The sequence below is a fragment of the Rattus norvegicus genome, chromosome 1 (genome assembly GCF_021556685.1).
Source record: "Rattus norvegicus strain SHRSP/BbbUtx chromosome 1, alternate assembly SHRSP_T2T, whole genome shotgun sequence".
NCBI lineage: Eukaryota > Metazoa > Chordata > Mammalia > Rodentia > Muridae > Rattus > Rattus norvegicus.
The window spans coordinates 91,924,014-91,945,513 of NC_141534.1; the positions used below are offsets into that span (position 1 = coordinate 91,924,014).

At 53.3% G+C, this 21,500-nt stretch overlaps 1 protein-coding gene across 7 annotated transcripts in view; it reads right to left on the minus strand.

The window, feature by feature from the left end:
• Grik5 (glutamate ionotropic receptor kainate type subunit 5) overlaps positions 1–21,005 on the minus strand; it is a 61,752-nt gene extending 40,747 nt beyond the window's left edge. For 2 of the 7 annotated variants that reach the window (XM_087613262.1, XM_087613239.1), the window contains exons 1-11: positions 20,110–21,005; positions 16,602–16,708; positions 16,143–16,307; positions 13,471–13,568; positions 13,226–13,391; positions 11,068–11,246; positions 9,079–9,132; positions 8,820–8,981; positions 7,526–7,678; positions 7,082–7,186; positions 6,870–6,977 (exon numbers count right to left, since the gene is read on the minus strand). In XM_087613262.1, the coding sequence (XP_087469388.1) occupies positions 6,870–6,977; positions 7,082–7,186; positions 7,526–7,678; positions 8,820–8,981; positions 9,079–9,132; positions 11,068–11,246; positions 13,226–13,391; positions 13,471–13,568; position 16,143 (1,026 nt within the window). In that variant the 5' untranslated portion in view covers positions 16,144–16,307; positions 16,602–16,708; positions 20,110–21,005. 7 annotated transcript variants of the gene reach the window in all.
• Positions 21,006–21,500: the final 495 nt, after the last annotated feature.

Here is a 21,500-nt window from a genome sequence, read left to right on the forward strand (position 1 = left end):
CTGTAGCGGGGCTTGGGTGGGAACAAAGACCTAATTTGGCACATGTTAAAGAGATCATCAGTGTCATAAAAGGATCCCAGGCAACCACTAAAATAGCAAGGTCTATAAGATATATTAAGAGGGAAAACGCGCCAGCTACAGAACAACCTGTTCCCTGGGAAAGAAAGAGCTGGGGTGTGCTTGAATATAGAGACATTTCTGGAAGCTGCTCGCCTCCAAGAAAGGGAATGAGGGTCCAGGGAGGGAGGGAGGCTACTTTTGTCCTTATTAACTTGGGGCTTTTTTGTTTGGCTTGAGACAGGCTCTCACTATATGTACACCATGCTGGCCTCGAACTCAGAAATGCATTTATTTTTGCCTCCTGAATGCTGAGATTAAAGGTGTGTGCCACCATGTCCCTCTGTCCTTATTAACTCTTGATAAAAATCCCATCCCTCCCCCTTGTTTTGCCTTATCATCTGTCCCCTAACCAATGCCATCAAATTTCTGCTTTTGTTTTTGTTTTGTTTTCTGGTGCTGAGGACCAAACCCAGGGCCTTGAGCTTGCTAGGCAAGTGCTCTACCACTGAGCTAAACCCTCAACCCCTCAAATTTCTGTTTTAAGGCAAGACCTCACACTGTGCCCTCAAACTGTTGGTCAAGTTCTGCGATTACAGTTGAGCATCACTACACTGGGCTGATGAAGACTTTAAAAGCTACAGATAGATATAGGTATAGTTATAGGATAGGTATGGTATAGGTAAAAGTATCGTATAGGTATAGGCATGGTGTGGGTATAGGTATGGTATAGGTGTAGGTATGGTATAGGTATAGGTATGGTGTAGGTATAGATGTAGGTATGGTGTAGGTATGGTATAGGTATATGGTGTTGTGGGGAGGAAACTGGCAGATCTGGGGCTGCAGTAAGGCCTGTGGCCAATCTAACAAAACATCAAGCTCTAGACTGGAAAGTGGAAAAGAGAAATGAGGGAGAGGTTTGGGGAGGGAGGAAGAGAGGGGCCAAGAGAGAGAGGGAAAGAGAGAGGAAGAGAAGGAGAGCTCTTTCAAAACAAGACAGAGAGCTGTCAAGATGGCTCAGTGGATTAAGACACTGGCCACATGGCGAAGGAGGGACTTGGCTCTCACAGGTTTTCCTCTGACATCCACAATGGCAATGTGGAGCCACTGAGCAAACGTACATGCATATGAACACACACTCCAGATTGAATGAATGAATGAATGAATGATAAGATGGAGGGGCTGGCAGGATGGCTTAGAGGGTAAAAGTAGTGAAATAGTGATAGCCAGATGTGGCCAGGCGTTTGTGGCATACCCTTTAGTCCCAGCACTTGCAAGGCAGAGGCAGGAGGATCTCTGAGTGCCAGGCCAGCCTGGTCTACAGAGTGAGTTCTAGGACAGCCAGGGCTACACGGAGAAACTCTGTCTTAGGGAAAAAGAAAAATACAACCCCAAAAGCCAGATCTGATGGGTGGAGTTTGTAATCTCAGCAGTCCTACAAGAGGGTGAGGTGGGTCAGAGACAGAACTGACTGGAATCTCACAGGCCAACCTGTGTAGAGCACACATGATAGTAAGAGGAACAGGAGACGGGAGAACAGCCAGTTCTCAGGAAGATGTCATATCCCCTGAGCTCCACACATGGAAACATTGAATGTTAAGTCAGGGGGCCATGAAAGGGCTCAGTGGGTAAAAATGCTTGCCACCAAGCCTAAAGAAAATCGTTCCATACCCAAGGCCCACATGATGGAAGGAAAGAATCAACTCCTGTAAACTGTACACACACATACACACACACACACATCCACTGACACACATACACACATACAGAGATGCACAGAGAGACACAGACACACACACTGACAGACACACACATACAGAGACACCGACATACATACACACAAAGCTTGATAGATAAATGGAATTAAATTAAAACCCGTGCCCTGTCTGTGTGACTGGAAATGGAGTACGGGTTTGGCACTCACGTGCCAGGCAGACAGCTTGCCGCTGAGCTAGCTGCAGGCCTCATTTCACTCTGACTCTGAGGCAGGGTCTGGCCTGTGGGTGGGTTCTGGGGATTGAACTCAGGTAAAGTCTTGCACAGCAAGTGCTTCACTTGCTAAGCTGGCTTAGCTCTCTTGCTGGCCCGGCTTAGACCTTTTTATCGACAGATACAACCAAGAATGAAAGGCAGGCTGGAGCCCACTCAGGGCTGCTCTTTTAGAGTTTGAGTCTTAGCCCCACGCAGCAGCTCCCAACCACCTGTGACTCCAGCCTGAGAGGATCTGCCGCCGCCTATTCCAGCCTCTTTAGGCACACAGACATACGCAGGCAAACGCTCATGCACATTGCGCTGGTTGGTTTGTATGTCAACCTGACACATGCTGGAGCCTCTGAGAGGAGGAACCTCAACTCAGAGAATGAGATCAGAGAATGCCTCCATCAAATAGGGTTGTGGGCAGCCCTGTAGGGTGTTTTCTTAATTAGCGATTGATGTAGGAGGACTCAGTTCATTGTGGGTGGCGCCACTCCTGGGCTGGCGGTCCCAGGAATTATAAGAAAACACGCTAAGGATGCCATGGAGAACAAGCCACTAAGCGCGATCCCCTGACCTCCATCAGTTCCTGCCTCCAGATTCCTGCTCTGAGCTCCCTGCACGATGGACCTACCAGCTGTCAGAGCAAACCCTCTCTTCCCCAAGCTGCTCTTGATCACAGTGTTTTACCACAGCAAGAGAAACCCAACCAAGATGCCCATAAAATAATAAAAATAAAATGAAATTTAAAAATTATAAATATATCATTTAAGAAAAATTAGACAAGGTGACTCATGGAGGGTGGGAAGCTGTCTGTGATACACATATTAGGAAAGGACATGACTCCAGAAAGTCTAACTCCAAAGTTAATGAAAAGGTCACATCCCTCCCCTTTGGGGGGCAGTGCGGACAGGACTCAGGGCATCTTACATGCAAGGCAAATGCTTTACAAAGAAGCCACATCCCCAGTCCTTGGTTTTTTGAGAGAGGGTCTCTCTGTGTGGCCCAGGCTGGTCTAGAACCTCCAAGTTTGGGGATGACAGCTATGCATCCACTTATTAATCTCCAGCTTCTCAAAAACATGCCCAGAGAGGACTTTTCAAATGTGCAGTCCACACAAAGGTGGTCCTTTCTGCATGGAGAAGCACTCTCTCAGTCATACACGGCAGGGAGAAGGCGCTCCACAGCCATTTTGGAAAAGGCTTTTTAGTCACGTCTCTGAAGCTCAGAGATGAGGTGACAGCAACTCCACTCCTCAAAACACACACACAGAAGCACTGAGACGAGGTCACAAGAGTCACACAATACAGTGTCTTAGTGCAATGACTGTGGACATCAAAACCCAGTGAGCATCTCCATGTGACAGATATGTAGACTGTCATGAGACTAACTGCACAACCACATGGCTCTTATAAGCAGTGCCGGGCAAGTGCAGATGTGACACCACACACACAACTCATGTATGTCCAAAGGCAGGCAGTTAGTGACTGGAACATGGTTTCAGGATAAGGAGCTGGTGATGTGTATTTAGTTTGTAAAAATTGAAAGATATAAAGTTTATAATTCATGACAGTCACGAGTATATGTATGAGTATGTTACACTTTGTAAAACTCTCTTGAAGATGGAGGTATGCCTCAGTGGCAAAACACTTGCCTAGAATCCCCCAGTGAGGGGCTGGGGGTGTGGCTCAGTGGTAGAGCCCCTGCCTAGAATCCCCCAGTGAGGGGCTGGGGGCGTGGCTCAGTGGTAGAGCCCCTGCCTAGAATCCCCCAGTGAGAGGCTGGGGGCATGGTTCAGTGGTAGAGCCCCTGCCTAGAATCCCCCAGTGAGGGGCTGGGGGCGTGGCTCAGTGGTAGAGCCCCTGCCTAGAATCCCCCAGTGAGGGTTTGATCCCCACCAGGAGACAGGATAGGGACAGGTAATCTCTTGGAAATATAAACAAAAATTAAAGTAGGAATGGTTCTAGATCATCCTGACTGGCTGCTTGTCTATTATTAAGCCAGGACTGAAATCCACGTGCACAAATTCTAGGAGTGCAGTCTATCGGATCCTGACCTAAACTGGTCTTTGTTTAGGAGTCCTTTAGCCCTTTGCTTTTTATTGTTTTGTCTTGTTTTTATTGAGACAAGGTCTCTTTAGCCCTGACTGTCCTAGAACTCACTCTGTAGACCAAGCTGACCTTGAACTCACAGAGATCTGCCTGCCTCTGTCTCCCAAGTACTAGGATCAAAGGCATACACAACCATACCCTGCTTATTCCCTCACTTAGAAGTTTTAATCTTATTACTTTCTGTGTCCGGGCGTCTTGCCTGCGTGTTTATCTCTGAACTACACATAGCAGTGCCTGTGGAGGCCAGAAAAGGACATCAGGTGCCTTGGGACGGGAGTTACAGACAAGTGTCAACTACCATGTGGGGTGCTGAGGATTGAACCCAGATCCTACGAAGAACAGCTAGTGTTCTAACCACTGAGCCATCTGTCCAGCCCTTTATCCCCTCACTTTAAAGGGACTGGGGCAGAGGAGAGCGAGCGCTGCTAAGGTCACATGAGGTGTAGATGGCAGTGTCAGCCCAGAGCACAACCCTGCAGACAGGAAGAAGTGCAAAGTGAGATGATACGGTCATCAAGGACAAGCACCTCCAATCAGCTCGAAGACTTTCTGGTTAGGCAGTCTTCAACATGCTCCTGGACTCTCCCCTGCCTCTGTCTCCTCTGAAAGTGACTTCCTAAAGGGGCTGGGCTCAGGCCTGTGAGAGCTGAAGGCCGGCTCAGCAGTGTGCTCAGCCCCAGCACTTCCGACAGCCATGCTCACTACAGATGCGTGGTCCAGACAGGCCTGTGAGTGCACGGTTTTTTAATCCCAGCACTTAGGAGGCAGAGGCAGGCAGATCTCTATGAACCTGAGGTCAGCCTGGTTTACACAGAGTTGCTGGGCAGCTAGGGCTACACAGTCAGACACTGTGTCAAGAATAGAATAGAACGGGGGTTGGGGATTTAGCTCAGTGGTAGAGCGCTTGCCTAGGAAGCGCAAGGCCCTGGGTTTGGTCCCCAGCTCCGAAAAAAAAAAAAGAAAAAAAAAAAAAAAGAAAGAATAGAATAGAATGTTGATGACCAATGGGATGTATCCAACCACACACATTGAGGATGTTTGTCTAAACTGACAGACATCCAATGGTCTTGCTGCCCGGATGTTCACTGTGCACTGCCACCACATCTGTGAGCCCTTCCTCCAGCTTCCGTGTCAGCCTTTATCCCTGTGAACCCCTCCCGATCTCGTTTGGAATGGGTGTCCTGGTGTTGGCGTGTCTCCTCCATCCAGCACTACCTCCCCTCAATGCTCCTCCAAAGCACCTGTTGACTCATGTCTCTCTCTAGAATTTGGGCCAGGCCAGGAACACAGCAGCTTCAGCAAATATTTAAGGAATTAAGAAAAGAATGGAGGTCATGGATCAAGAATAATATTGGTTCTCAGGCCTCGGGGACTCTTCTGAAATCCTTTCCCTGACCTCTAGCTCTGCTATCCACCAAGGTCTCATCTTTTTCAATTCCAGGATGGAGCCCAGCACATAAAGTACCTACAGCCCCCACCAACCATGCCTCAAGGCCCTTCAGTGGGGATATTGGGGAGTGTCTAGGCTTCCCGTCTGCAAGCAATCTGTCCCTCTATAACTGGTTCACTGACTCTTCTCTCCAGGGGTACTCAAGGTCCACGTTAGGTCAGAAGTTTCCCGAGGACTGTCTGCTAATAAGGGTTCCTAACACCCTGTGGAAAGCATCTCTGAACTTCCGATCTCAGTGGTGAGCTGGCCCCGCTCAGTGCCGCTGAGCACGTGGAGAAGGCAGGGTGCAGGCCATGGCCTTGGCTGCTGTGAACAGTAAAGCTACCTGAGCTGTCCAGCTCCCTCGGCCCCAGGTCCAGCTGCTCAGGAAAGCTCCTGCCCACCAGGTCCTGTGTGTAGGCCCCTGCCTACAGGGCATAGTGTTGGCAGGAGGCAGTAGGGTGCAACAGAGAGGGTCAGGGTCGGCCTGGCACTCTATGCAGACAGAGACTTGCAGGGGACTCTCTTTACTGTCACAGCAGGACAACAAAACCCTCCATCAACATCATGGAGCAGTTCGTGGAAAAAGAAACACCTAAACAAGGCCTAGTGCATGTCCATTTTTGGAGACAGGATTTTATGTAGCTGAGGCTGGCCTTGAACTCCTGAGCCTCCTGTCTCTGAGTACAGGGCCTGTGGTGTAGGGGATCCCAGCCCTTACTAAGTAAGAGCTGTTGACACACAAGGCCCACATCTCAATGTAGGCAGAGATAGAAAGCAGAAACCCCCGGGACACTGGATTGTATCCTGGCTTGGTGCTTGGGGTCAAGGACTATTGTTTCAAAGCACAGCATTTATGAATCAGACTCAGCCTTAGAGACGGGGCTTCCAGTCCTGGATCTGCCATGCACTGGCTGGTATTTCATCTCTCTGGTCCTCAGTGTCCACATTTCAAGGTGGACCCTGAACAGGCTTGGGTGTGTCAGCACTTTAGACTGGCCAGGTATGACAAAATGACCGTTCTTGCGATGGCGATTGTCAAGAGCCTATCACAGAACCCGGTTCCCCTCAGAGTCTGTGCCTCTCCTGCTTTGGCTGTGGCTGGAGGTGACATCTTGGTCAGAGTCTGGGCTTGCTCTGTGCATGGGATATGGCCCCTGTTACACTGTATATTAACCTGTGCCAGCTGAGGGACCCCTCCCCGTGCCGAGGTGTTAGGATAGGTTGGGAAGCTGTTCAGGAAAACCCAGAACTAGGGCCCTCTACCTACTGCCTCCTGCACTGTTTGGGCCACTCACCAGGATTGTTGTGACCACCAGAGTCTTGTTGGCTAGAGTCTGTGACAGGTTGATGTCCAGGGTGGTAGCATTCATGGCCAGGGTCCGGTTAGAGTACCACACCCCTATCTGGGGACAGACAGGGTGTCATCAGCACAGAGCCTGTTCATACTCTTGGAAGCCTCAAAGACCAAATCCCAGCAGGGCTCTGGCGTCACCCTGGGCCTGCTCACCTCACGGTGGCCCTGGCGGGACTTCTCCAGGATGCGCAGTGTGTAGTTGGTCCTCTGCCCTTTGCTGTTGAACTCAACCCGCCCAGTCAGCCCGTCATACTCTACCTAGCAGGGCGGGAGGCGGGGCAGAGGGAGGGGAGGCAGGGCCCGGAGATGGATAGAAAGGCCAGGCAGGGATGAGGCAGCAGCAGAGAAAGGCACAGAGAGAAGTGGAGGAGGGAGAGGAGGGTCAGAGAGAGGACAATACACATGCAAGAGAACAGATGCAGGGGAGTAAGACCCAGAGAGCACACGATCCCCACAGGGACAGTGGCATGGTCAGACGGGACACAGGACAGTCAGCGTGGGAGAAGGCGGAGGGAGGGCAGGGTGGACACAGTCAGTGCCCCTGCCTGAGGAGGCTGCTGCTCCCGTCCACCTCCTCGCCCCTTGCTCCTGGCTCACCATGCGCAGGTAGTTCATGAGGCTGGTCCCATGGGGCCAGATGTTGGCCGAAGTGCAAGCCAGTGGCTTGACACCAATCTCCTGGCTCCGGTTCAGCTCTCGGACAGCGCTTACCACCACATGCACGGCATCAAACATCAGGGCTGCCGACAGCTGAGTGAGAGGAGGTAAGGCAGGACGTGAGAGTATCAGTGTAGTAAGGGATCTCCCAAGGCTCCCTCTGGGGTCACCTCAACCCTCAGACAAAGCCAATCTTTGCAGGAGTGGAAAACTGGTAGGTCAGGGAGAGAGAGGGGCTAATAGTGTTTTCTGGGGACATGGGCAGCCAGGGGAAAGTGGAGTGTCTCGTGCTTGCTGAGACTGTACGTGGCCATGTCTGTTTGGAGAAAGTTATTTCTGAGTTTGCTGTTTTGTTTTGTTTTTGTTTTTTTCTGGTTCTATAAGACAGGGTCTCACATAGCTCAGGCTAGCCTAGAACTGGATATGTAGCTGAGGCTGGTCTTGAACTCCTGATCCTTCTGTCTCTACCTACCAATGCTGGGATTATAGGCATGTGCCACTATGCTTGACTTATCTGGGAGGAGTTAACCTAGACAGCCAGTTCTCTTCCTGAGCTTCCCAGGTCTGCATGGCTAAGGTAAGTGGGCAAGACAGTCACTGTACCATCTGCGCATACCTGGGGCACTTCATGCTATGGGAAGGATGAACACAGGGTGGACAAGGAGACAGAGGAGTTTAAGTATTGATCCTGGGCATGGAAGCTCTCCAAGCTGAGATCCTGGTTCTAGTATTTCCTGTCTCCACAGTCCCTTTCTGAACTTGGGATTCCTCCACGGTAGAATGGAGGAACAGTTGTCTCCACCTTGAGCCCAGCTCCGGGGATCAAGGGGATAACACACCTCAGAACAAAGGTCGGGGGGAGGCAGTATTGAGAGCTACGTAGTGTGGCTCTGTCTCTAAATAAACAAATAAAATAAAATAAAATAGGAGGCACAAGTTAGGTCTTTCAACCAAGGAGACATCTGAACAAAAGCCTTGTGAGGGGGAGTTGCTGGCTCTGCAGGACAGTGCATAAGAAACGGGGGAGGGGTGAGGGAGGGGAGGGCTGGGAGTACAAACGCCTGAGGCCATGCTGCCCTGGGCTGATGATGGAGAAGCCTGCACTACAGAGAGGAGACTTGGGTCAGACTCATCACGGGCCTCACTATGAGGTCTTGGGTACCAGAGGGTTCCGGTATGATCAGAATGAGAGTCACAGGCCCTGTCCCCAGAGTCAGCGCACAGGGTGTCTCACCGCAGGGCCAGGGTAGGTGCTGGCTTCGCAGTTCTCCCTCCAGGACATGTTGAGGCTGCGCACAAACTCCGGGTAGAAGGGATGGGAGGTGTTGAACATGGAAAAGCCCAAGATGTTGGAGGAGTCCTCTACGATACCGTCCAGATGCAGGATGGGGAAGTCCTGGGACCAAGAGGAAGAAGTGAGGCCTGAGGCAGGACTGAAGTAGGGCCACGGTGAGGTAGGTGGGAGGTGGGGAGGGTATAGGCAGGGTACGCACCATGGTGGTGAGGATGTACTTGTAAAACGCTGAGGTCATTCCCAGCTCCGAAGCCTGGAGGACACAGGAGAGGCCGAGAGGCAGAGAACGGGGGAACCCAAGAGGGGAAGAGAGATTTAGAGACAGGCCTGGTGAGGAGACACCCGGTGGGAACACAGTAAGAGACACCCAGACAGAATGAGCAAGCAGGAGACACAGTGAGGGCAGGAGGGACCTGGGTCCCTTGCGTCCCACCACGCTGACTGGAGCCAGGCAGAACAGAGAACAGGGCCCTTGGATGTCTACTGTTTCCAGTGAAGGCATTCAACACTTTCTACCAGAGACAAAGGGAAACCTGGGACATGGGGCAGGCAAGGACAGAACCTTACCCTTACCTTTAAGACACCCAATGTCATTGGCACTGTCAATGTTTAGGGCTCAGGCTGGTTGATCATCCATCAAAAAGAAACCCAGCTACCGGGCCTAGGGGCACAGGCCTGTAATTCCAGCTACTCAAGTAGCTTAAGCCTGTCTGGGCTACAGAGCGAGCTTAAGGCCAGACTGCCCAACTTTGGAAGATCTTGGCTCAAATGAGACAGAGTAGCCGAGGATTCAGCTCAATGGCAGAGCCCACAACTAACAGTCACAGGGCCCAGGATCCAATCCCCAGAAACATCAAAAGAAAAAGAGGAGGAGGGAGGGGCAGGGAGGGACGGCAAGGAGAGAGGAGGATAGGAAAGGGAGAGGAGGAAAGGAGGAAGGAAGGAAGGAAGGAAGGAAGGAAGGAAGGAAGGAAGGAGGGGGGAAAGGAGAAAATGAAATTCTGCAGCTTAAGGCAATGCCCTCAGTCTCATCCTTTGACCCCTCCATCTTATGACCCCCCAGGAGGACAGGCTGTACCATCTTCCTCACACTAGAAACCCCCATCCTGACCCCACACTAACACTGCAGGGTTCTAGCTTGTATGCAAGTGAGGCGGGAGCTGGGCTTGCACACGTGGTTATCAGGGCAGGGCAAGACAGAAGAGAGGAGACCTCAATCAATGCACACAGTACCCTGGGAGAGGTCTCTGCCCAGGAGGCCTGTCAACCCAGAGCGTCTTCCCTAAGCCCTCTATATCCTCAAGAGCCTGATCAACACTTCTTCCGGCGGCCTACAATCAGCAGTGACATACAGTTTTCATTAAGAGAAAAATAAATGAAAAACAAACGGAGAAAAATAATACAAATTTGATTATAAAGAAACATTAAACGGGGGAAAGGAATGAATGATTAATGAGTGTGGCTCACTGATAGATGGATGTGCTGAGCCCATGGGGGCCCATGTGCTCTGGGCCCTTGCCTCTAAAAATCCCTAGAATCCCAGCTTCCATGTCTATACAATGTTCAAGATATCTACCCCAAATGGTGGGGAAGAGCCCCAGGTAAGGGTATACACAGAGCTCTAAAGAAACCCTAAAGTTCTCAAGTTCAAGATCAGCCTGAACTACCCAAAACGAACAACAGTGGCTCAAAAACAACAGTGGCTAGAGAGATGGCTCTGCAGTTAGGAGTGTGTGCTGCACCTGCACAAGACCCGAGTTCAATTCCCAGCACCCCCCTGGCTCACAACTGCCTCCACCACCAGTCCCAGGGGAATCTCACACTTCTGGCTTCCAACGGCACCAGCACTTATCTGCACACACCCTTACCCCCGCCTATACATACTTAAAATAATAACTCTTTTTTATAAGACACAAACGCATAGCAACAACAGAGTCCTGTTGATGACTCTGACGTCTACTCTGGGACAGCCTCACTCTAAGGACTTTCCCTACTGTAGGCTCACCACCATCACAAGCCAAAGAGGTAAGACCAACTGATGGCTGCATTCCACAGACAAAAAAAAAAGGGACAGTCCCAGGTCATGTGACCAGGGAGCTGCAAAACAGACCCTATGAAGCCCACTTCCCACCACTGAGGTTATCTGCTCCCGCTTCAGTTCTATGGAAAATAAGAGGAGAGGACCCACCTTACGGAGGACAAGGTGGGAGATGGACGCGTTGGCATCGATGATGATGGTGGACACTTTGTCATCTCGGATCTCCTTGAGTAGCGGCGTGGGGTCCCGGCTGTCATCAAGCATCCTCACGGACAGTGTCTCCTTGGAGATGAGGAAGCCTCGCACCAGTTCTTCTAACCGCAGCAGGCCTGAAGGAGGGCCGGGCCCTGTGTTACAGCCCTACCTCTGCCTGCCCAGACACAGCCAGCAAACGCTCCTTCCCTCTCCCAGCAATGGCAGCTGGGCCAGAGACTGGAGGCCATGCTCAGAAGACGAAGCGGCTGTCTCTTGGGACATTGGGCTTGGGGACTTAATTCTTTGAGGGACTCCCAAGTACAACCCCTGTACAGAATCTTCCCAGATTTCCAAATGCCTGACCCCCCCCCCTTCCTGATCACTCACTGCAATGTCTGACACAGCAAGTAACTGTCTCTCCACTTGTCTTCATCCTTCAGCTGACAGCCATGTGCCAGTTCTCTGGCCAGAACCTTGATGGCAGCCTGGGTTCTCTCTTTCTTTCCCTCATTTACCCAGTCTCTATCTTTAAAACACATCGGAGCCTGTCACACCACACCACACCACACGGTCTCCGCCCCAGCATAAGCCACTGCCATCTCTCGCCTACTGCATCGGCCACACTTGCTTGAGCCTGCTCCCCACACAGCAGCCAGACGGATGGAAACAGATGTGGCCCTGGTCTGTGCCAAGCTTCTCATCTCCTCTGTCATTTAATGCTTGTATTTGGTCCATCTACATGGGCCTCCTCAGTGTCCCCAGTCAGCCTTCTGTCCTGTGGCTTTACCTTGGCTGTCTCTCTACCTGGGACCCCATTTCTCCAGGTCCCTTGATGGCTGACCCCTGACCTTTCTTTCCTCAGCTGATGTCTCTGAGAGGCCCACAGCCACTACTTTCCCTACAGCCACTCCAATCGTCTGACCTTCCTCCTTCTCCAGAGAACTGACCCTACCAACCAACCAGATACGGCTTTTGCCTGACTTGTCATTGGAAAGGTCTGACAAGGACAATCGTTTGTGTCTACCTCACTCGTGGCTGTCCTAACACGAGAGTCTGACATACGGCAGCTGCTCGTCGAGAAAAATTCCTTCTAGGAGCTCCAACGCTCAGTACCCTCCCCCAACTCCACACTCACAACCCGCCCCCAGGCCACCACACTTGAACATCTCAAAGAATGTCACAGCCAATGTGCTCACTTGAACAGAATGCTCTCCTCTTCTCTACTGAGTTCTGGTATCACTCACCACCTGCACACCCTGCCCTGCCTCAGTCAACTCTCCTCAAGGAGGCGTGGCTTGACATCCAACTGCCACCATCTCACCTAACCCACTTCTGCTTTGTGTCCTTCTGGTCTCTCTGATACATGTGTGTTGCTACCGCCTGTCACTTCTCCATACACAGATCTGACCATGTCTCCTCACTCTGTGCTGTTGCTTCGAAATCTCCAAGGGTTCTCTGACCCCTTGAATTCACCGTTCCATACTCCGGCCTCAGGACCTCTTGGAGTTATATTCTGGGGCCCCAAGCCTCTGTCCCACCAAGGCCCCTGATCAGAACATACTCTCCAATGCTTCAAGTTCAGTTAGAGACAGCACTCCTAGGATATGGGCACCGAGCCTCCCAGATGGCTCAGAACCCCTTCCAAAGGCCCTGCACATCTCCTCCGGCTCTGTGTCTGTGCCCTGCTCTCTAAACTCCTGGACCACTCTGTGGCCTGAGGCCTTCCCTAGACCAAGAGCTGCACGCAGAGGGCAGCAGTTATAAGCAAAATGGCATGATAAATACGTATAAACATGTCAAATAAAATCTAATATTTTGTACACTAATTCAAAATTAGTAATACATTTCTAAAAATGATGTGCCAGCCCCGCTCCCTGCTATCCCGAAAGCCCGATGAGAGCTGGGCAAAAGGAGTTCATTGTCACATGGGTCTCTCTAGGACAAGAGGGGCAGGTGGTCCATGGAAGCAGATAACCCAGTTCTTGAAGGGGAAAGACGCAGTGGGAACTAGACGAGCCAGGTTCCTGTTGGACTGGGGAACCCTGTGGAACACAAGGGCTCTTGGGAAGGGTGCCTAAAGAGAATGAGGGCAGAAGACCCAGTCCTCGCTCACACTCAGCTTTGGCGCAGATGAGGCTAGCGGAGGGGTAGTTAAAGGACTTGAGGATCCGGGAGACTGCCAGGCTGACATCTTCATTACTGGGATACAGGCTGACAGATGCAAAGCGGAGGTACTGAAGGCGGGGTGTCTCCTCAGGGCCTACCTTGATGTGGGGAATCTGGACAGAAGGGGAGATGCTGCTTGTCAAGGACTCAAGTCTCACCCCAACACCCTCTCCCACCATGCCCCAACCTCACCTCCTTCTCCCCACAGATATGGCTCACGGTGGAGGCAGAAGCTGGGCTGGAGGAGGGTCCCAAGACAGACACAACCCCCTTGGGCAGGATCTGACACACTGTGAAGAGCAAAGAAGAAACCAGAGTCAGGGACCCTCTGCTTCTGCTCTTGCCCCACCCTCAGAAAACTGACCTGGTCTAAGAGAGGATCAAGAGGGTCAGAGCTGTGGATTCCCCCTCCACCAGCCTGGATCTCAGAAGACCAGTCCCTAGCCTGCTCATACAGAGGGAGCCATGGGGGAACAAAGGCACAGAGAGACAGGCCAAGCCAAGAGAACACGGGAAAGCATGTGCACATCATCGTGTGTGTGTGTGTGTGTGTGTGTGTGTGTGTGTGTGTGTGTGTGTGTGTGTGTATGTGTGTATTGGGGCAAGGTCTCTCTATACAGCCCAGGCTGTCCTAGATCTTACTATGTAAACAAGACTACCTTTGAATTCATAAGTTCCTGCCTAGGTCTCCAAGTACTGGAACTACAGGTCTGCACCACTATGCCCAGCTCTGTAAGCCTCCTTTAGAACTACAAACTGAGAGCTGGCCTCCTCTCCCTTCCAACTTCTTCAGTCACTCTACTCCCCATAATGCCCTCCCTGTAAAAGCAGCACTTGAAGCCGGATGACTGGTGAATGAGGTGGGTGGTGTGTGCCTTGAGCTGGCCTTCCCTCAAGTAGGGCAGGGCTACAGAGGACAGAGAGGAGATGGACACGAACAGAATCTGGAGACAAACAGGAAGTGGGACTAATGGCTCTCAGGAGAGAGATGGACCATTTCAGGCATCTGGTCCTATGCAAATAGTGGGACCTTCAACATGGAGGGCACAGAAGGAACAAGTCCGCTGGAGACATGACGTCCCATTTAGATGCTGTGAGCGAGCCATGGCAGGATCTCAGGATGGCTTAAGAGAACAGTATGACTGTTTAGAAAGCTTGCCTAGAATGTGTGAGGCCATGGTGAGTTAATGGAGGGAAGGAGAGAGACACGGAGAGCAGATAAGAACATAAATTAGACCACACCACTGACAGGACTGTGGACTAATGTCAGACATGGCTACGGAACATGATTTCCTAGGATTATTTCAGGAATGGCTAGATCCAGTTTCTCTACAGACATGCCAGGAATCTCACTTTGACTGTGGGCCCCCACTTTCCTCAGGCTTGGCTTCATTTTCAGGATCCCCTCAAACACACACTGATGCCAGCTGGTCAAGAAGGCCTCACCTCACACCCTGTTCCTTGGCTCAACTCTAGGAGCACACCTATTCTACCCTCTCTCTGCCTCTTCAAGCCTCTATCTGGGCCAGCTTCTTCCAGACTGTGTCTGTGATGTACCTGTCAAAAAGCCCGAAAACACACCCTGTTCTCCCCATTGGTGATTTGAAACCCACATGATCTAAGAAAGTTCATGGTAAGGCCAGTGGAAAAGAAACTTGTTTAAGTTGTTTATTTATTGTGCTTACAGTCAAACCCATGTCTATGAACACTAAGTGAGGCACATCTCAGTCCTAACCGCTCTGTTGTTTTGAGTTCGGGTTTAGTTTGGTTTTTCAGACAGGATCTTACTCTATAGCTCAAACTGGCCTGAATCTCACTGTGTAGCCAGGATTGGCTTAAAATTCACAGCAACTCTCCTGCCTCAGCCTTCCAAGTGCTGAGACTACAGGTGGAGCCACCACGCCCAGTATAGAAACATGTCTTTCGGTTTTGTTTTCATTTTGTTTTTTGAGGCAGTCTTTCTGTGTACACCAGGCTGGCCTCGAACTCCCAGAGATCCACCTGCCTCTGCCCCCTGAGTGCTGGAATTAAAAGTGTGTGTCAAGACTGCTCCGTTATGTTTTAATACAGAGGGTTACAAAGAGCTATGATCCGTGCTGGCACAGCTAGGCCAGTGTGCTGTTCAGTTCCTTGTCAGCCTGACATAAGCTACAGTTATTGGGGAAGTGGGGATTTTCTTCCATCACACTGGCCGACAGGGGCAACTGATTGTTGCTTGACGTGGAGGAGGGGGCTCAACCAGCTGTGGGTGGTGCCACTGCTGGGAAAGTAGAAATGGGGTAATATAGAAAAGCAAGTCAAGAGGAGCCAGCCAGTAAGCAGCGCTCCTCCATGGCCTCTGCTTCAGTTCCTGACTCCAGCTTCCTGCTTTGAGTTCCTGTCCTGGCTTCCCTCCATACTGTCCTGTTTAACCTGCAGTCTAAAATAAACCCTTTCCTCTGCAGGTTATTTTGGTCAGTGTTTTATTCCGGCCACAGAAAGCCACTAGGATAGCGGGTACTAGCACTTCCGAGTCTGGGATCATCAATAGACACTTCTGTGGCCCTACCTGCCACAGGGCAAGCCTGCTCTGCAGGGAGAGCTTGAACAGTGCCACACTCCACCTCCTGCTCGCTGCAGCATGCCCCAGTCTAGACTGTCCCAGAACACCTTTTCTGACCCACCAGAGAATTTTAAAGTCCCAAGCCTCAGTCTGGGCCTTTCAACCCAGCTGCAGTCACTTCTGTGAAACAGAGACAGGCAGGCAGGGAGGGAGCAGGTGCAGGCGGAGGAGTACAAGGCTGAACTGAAGAGGCCAGGCATGGAGGGACTGACCAAGGCCCCACCTGCCCTGCCTCACCCCACGCCCCTGAGACCCCGCTCACTGGTGTCCGTGGTCTCGTACTGGCTGTCCCGTTGCAGCTCAAAGATGTCTACTTCCACTCGGGCCTTGGCTGGGACCTCGATGATCCCATTGATCTGCTCTCGGGCCAGGGCCAGGGCCAGACGCTCACCACGGCCACACACGGTCTGGTCGTCCAGGATTGCAGCTGAAAGGAGACAGGAGTTGGGAGGGGCCAGGTTCCTGGGGCCTGAGAAAGGGTAGCTGTGGGGTCTCAGATTTGTGGCCTCTAGAGTAGAGGGAGGTATAGGTATGAAGGGGCCTAGACTCCTGGATCTGAGGCTGGATGGCAGAGTATCTGCACTCTTGGGTCCAGAGGAGGAGAAGCTGGGGCCAGAGCACTTTGGTACTAGTATGGCTGAGCTCCCAGGAGGGGCCTGGAGGGAGAGTTTCTGAGGAGGCAGGGTGCTGGGGCCTCACCCATGCGCAGTGATGACAGCACCTGGCAGCTGGGGTTGGCGAAGGCGACTATCAGCAGCAGCAGCAGCTCAGCCGGCATCTTCCTCCCCTCCTCATGGGGACGCAGCTGCCGCGGCCCCCACTCGCCACCTGCGGAGAGACCCCCCAGCCCCACGGGAGATGGCTGATGTGAGGGGGCAGCATCCCTTAGGAAAGCCGCTGGGTAGGGTGGCAAGCACAGTCCTCCCAGACATCACTGGGGAGGAAGCCACAGTTCTGAAAGGCCCAGTTCACTGGGGACACCAAGCTCATTTAGTCCTGAGCTCTGGAACATGGAAAGGTCAGAGGCTACAGAAAGGACAGGCATTACTAGAAATTTCAAGTAGGAGTGATCCTGGGGACCAGCCCCACCCCAACAGGAAACTGAAAAGTGCTACCACCACCCCAGTCCCGCCCTGTCTCTGGGCAGGCAGCTGTTACTAGGCAACAGAAACTGGCTGGAGAGGATGCAGTGGTTGCTAGGCAACCCCATCCCAAGCCTCACTTGCCACCTTCCCGACGTCCCTGGTTCCCACAATCCCATGGGAGAGAGGCCTGGGCACCCAGGGTCTGAAGGGTGAAAGAATCTCAGAATTGGGAAACTTGGTGAAGGGGAGGAAGGGAGGAAGGAGCAAGAGAGGGAGTCAGGGAGGGAGGAACATAGCGAAGAACCTAAAGAGAGAGTACAGAAGAGAGAGAACGGAAGGAAAAGAAAAAGTATCTGACGAGAGGCCGCAAAAGTAAAGACGCCGGGACTCAGAATACAGGAATGGAAGGGAAACAGGCAGAGGTGAAAGCGCAGACGGATGTCAGAAACTGCTAAAAACAGAGACACGGAAGGAGAGCTGAAGGAGATCGGAGACAGGACTGGGAGAGAGGCAGGGAAGGGACTGGAAGATGTAGACACAAGGGACACACACCAGAGAAGGGGAGCAGGGCAAGGCCAGACCAGGGGCTGTCAGTGCATGGGGTGTGGGTGAGCGACTGGAAGAGAAAGACAGAGGACAGGGAGGCACAGGCTGACTCAAGAGACCAGAGAGTCTGGTAGGAAGAAAGGAAAGCTGGAAGACTGCCTGTAAGAGGTGGGTGCTGAAACCCTGCCTGCACCCTGTTTGGGGGAGCTAGGGTGTGGTACATGACTTCTCCTTACAGATCCAGCCTCGGGGAGTCCAGGTTTGTTCTGGGCACTCCAGGCCTTTGACAGTGTAACTACGGGGCAGGATGTGTTTTGCCAGATGTGCACATGGATCCCTGGACCTGGCTGTAGACCATGGTCCAATGGAAGAGGGTTCTTGCGGAGCCCAGAGCACTGTGACATGTGTCTAGTGTCCTCTGACATCCCACCTGGCACCATGGAAAGAACTCCCGAGAAAGGCCAGAGTCACAAGCCCAGGCTCAGAATGCACTTCTCTGGCCTGAAAAGTTCAGGTCAAGGAGAAAGGGTGCCTAATCAGTCCCATACTTGCCCCTACTTCACTGGGTGACCTTGAGAAAGTCGTCCCCACACTCCTCAGCCTTTGATGAGGACAGCCTAAGGGATATGAGGACATGCTCAACAGACTGGTGGCTGCAGACTGCAATTTAGATCTAATGTGGAGACTTGACCAGGACAGAGGAGCAAGGAATTCTGGGAGAGCTAGAGGAGAGTTCTCAAGGGGAAGAGTGGGGGTGGAGGGGTTCATCCTGGGACATCTGGAATAAATGGGGATCAGACAAAAAGAGGGAGGCAGGGCAGAAGGGCAGGGACCCACAGGTGGCAGACAGATGGGAACCAAAGGACAGAGGTACAGTGCAGAAATGGCTTATGGGGAGTGAATAAACACAGAGAGGGCCATGCACAGAAAGATAGCCCCTTCCCGAAAGTGGTGACTACAGCTAGGTGGGGGGAAAGAACAGACACTAAGACATTCACACCAGGATGTAATTCCTGCTCTGGAGGCAAGGGGATCACTGTGAACTTGAGGGTAGCCTATGTTACAGAGTGAATCCCTAGACTACAGTTAGGCCCTGTCTCAAAAACAAAGAGGTACCACAGGAGCAGAGGGGAAATGTCAGGCAGGTCCAGGACTCACAGACCAGGAGACTCAGGCCAGGCTGATACAAATGGACAGAAACAGAGCAAGAAACAGAGGGGAGCTGAGGAGAGTGGGTCAGGCCCTACAGGTTGGAGGAGAGATGAGCAAGGGGAGACACATGTAAAGGACAAGGGGCCGACAGAAGATGACTAACAACAAGTATAACAACCAAGGGGCTAACAGGGTGTAGGGACACATGCCTGCCATACCTACCATCAGTAGGCAGAGGCGGGAGGGTCAGGAGTTCAAAGCCAGATTGAGCTCCATGGTGAGTCCCAGGCTAGCCTGGGCTATAGGAAACCCTATCTCCAAAAGCAGAACAAACAAAACGACAGGGAGCGGAGAAAGAAACATGAAACTCTGAGGACAGAGACAACCTGAGACAGATACACAGAGTGTGAGCTAGGGACCAGCTGCATAGCAGCCTACAGAGGCTGAGGCCAGGGGGCAGAATGGAGGATAAAAAGGCTTGAGGAAGAAGTGCACAGGGAGACTGACCACAAAGGCTAAAGAGGGGATGAGTCAGGAGGGAAACTGAGTCAAACTGGATGCCCACAGCAGCTGGCACAGATGATCCCAGAGTCCCCAGTCCATAGGTACTGGGAGGGGTGGAAGCTAAAAGGCCGATGGTGTGGTTCGGAAGTGGAGAGACTGGGCGGTGGGCGGAAGCGCCAGGTTAGAACAGAGGAGAGAAGGGTGGATGGGGAAGATTGGGGGCCCTCAGTGGGGTCTGGGGGAGGGAAGCGGAAGGGTGAGAGATGAAGGCTGGAGGTGGAGAGGATCAGGAGAGAATGGAAAGACAGAGTGGGAAGAAGACTGGATGAGAACTAGCATCTCATCAGAGACAGACGCTGAGCCCGGCGAGACACAGCCGGGAACAGAGAAGTTGGGCAGAGTTGGACAGGCCCCGGACACAGGAGAAATGCAGACTTGACGATAGAAAGGCATTTCCAGAAGACAGACAGGAGGTGCAATGGGACAGGGCCTATGGTAAGGCTTAGTGAAAGGAGAGAGAGAGAGAGAGAGAGAGAGAGAGAGAGAGAGAGAGAGAGAGAGAGAGAGAGAGAGAGAGAGAACCAACACAAGTGAGGAACACACAAGTCAGGAGCCAGTGTGGGTCTGGGACCCAAGCTTGGGGGAGGAACAAACCAGGAGCCAGTGAAGTGAGCTGGCTACCTTGGGAGCCAGTCAGCCCGCAGCACCCCGGAAAGCTGGGCTGAGGGCAGGTGTGAGGTGTGTACCCAGAAGTAAGGCTGAGAAAAGGAGAAGAGGTCGTGGAGAATGAGAGGTTGACAGGGAGGGCACAAGGCAGTGAGGAATAGCTTCCTTGCCATCCACAGGGAGCAGGGACTGGGGGGGGGGGGGGGACAGCCGGGCAGGGAGCCTGGCCTTCCAGGACCCAGGACCCAGCCCAATCCCCGCCCTGCAGACACTTACGGATCCTGGTGGGACGGAGGGCTGGGCTCCCTCGAGGCCCGAGGAACGACAACCAGGAGGTGCTCCGACGCTGGGTGCTGGTGAGGCTGGGGCCGGGGGAGAGGGCAGTCCACTGGGCCCCCTCCCCCGCCGCCGGCGGTGGCCCCCAACTAATCCAAAACGGTGTCTCCCCAGCAGCGGGGAGGAAGGACAGGTGGAAAAGCAAAGGGCGGGCCAGGAGGGGAGGAAGGGGAAAGGAGAAAATGGAGGAGAGAAGGGGAGAGAGGAGAGGGGGAAGGAGCAAACGGAGGGGAAGGAGGGAGGAAAGGAGGAGAGGAAGGTGAAAACGGAAGGGAGGGGGGCACAGGCAAAGCCGGGGGAGGGGGAAGCCGGCCCAGGAAAGGGCCCCCGCCCCCTCCCCTAGCCGGGCCGGCCTGGGGGGGGCACTGGGGGTGAGGACTGGGTGGAGAAAAGAAAGCCGGCCATCGGGGGAAGTGGGGGAGGGGAGGGCCTGCCGGGGGGGAGGGGGCCGCCCCCTTCCCCCCCTCCCCCCAGAGACTTGGCCCTGCCCTGGATGAGGCTAGGGCCGGGAGTCCTCAAGCCCTCAGTCCCCAGGGGAAAAGCATGCTTGGGGGCCAAGAGAGGCCGGTCAATGAAGGGGCTGGAGAGGACAGGGTAACTGGCAGCCCTGGTGAGATCAAGAAGAGGGGCAGACGAGGTGGAGAGATGAGGTGGGAGGAGAGGATGGAGAGAAGCAGGTGGAACGGGCAGGCGGAGGAGGGTGGGGTGTCCCGGGGCCGGCCCGCTCGCGGTGGGAGGGCCTGGCCGCGGACTCTGGTCCCCTGTGAGCGGCAGCCGCTGGCGGTTCCGTGTCCCCAGCCCGGCCTGCCTCCTTGCTGTCGGCCGCTACTACCGCTGCCGCCACCGCTCCTTCGCCCCTCCTAGGCCGACGCCGCCCGCGCTGAGTCCTGGAGCGCGGGGGGGTGGGGGAGTGGGTAGGGTGGTGGTTGTGGTGATGGTGGTTGTGGTGGTGGTGGTGGTGGCGGTGGCGGCGGCGGCGGCGGCGGCTGCGGTGGTGGTGGTGGTGGTGGTGGTGGTGGTGGTGGTGGTGGTGGTGGTGGGGAGAGATGAAGGGAGGGAGGCAGGGAGGAGGGCGGGCAGGAGGAAGGGAGGGAGGCAAGCAGGGAGCAAGGAGGGAGGGGAGCAGAGGAGGGGGAGATCGTATTGGTCGGGGCTGGGGGGCCCTTCGAGGAGAATGCTGATGAGAAGAGCGAGCTGCATTGGATGAAGGGCCCACCCCCGGGGCCACCCCCTCCAACCACACCATGCCACCGCCCTGCCCAGGCAGCCTAGGGTTCTGGAGCCCATGGAGCTGAGTGGGGAGAACAGAGGGAAGGGCCTAGAGATGGGGA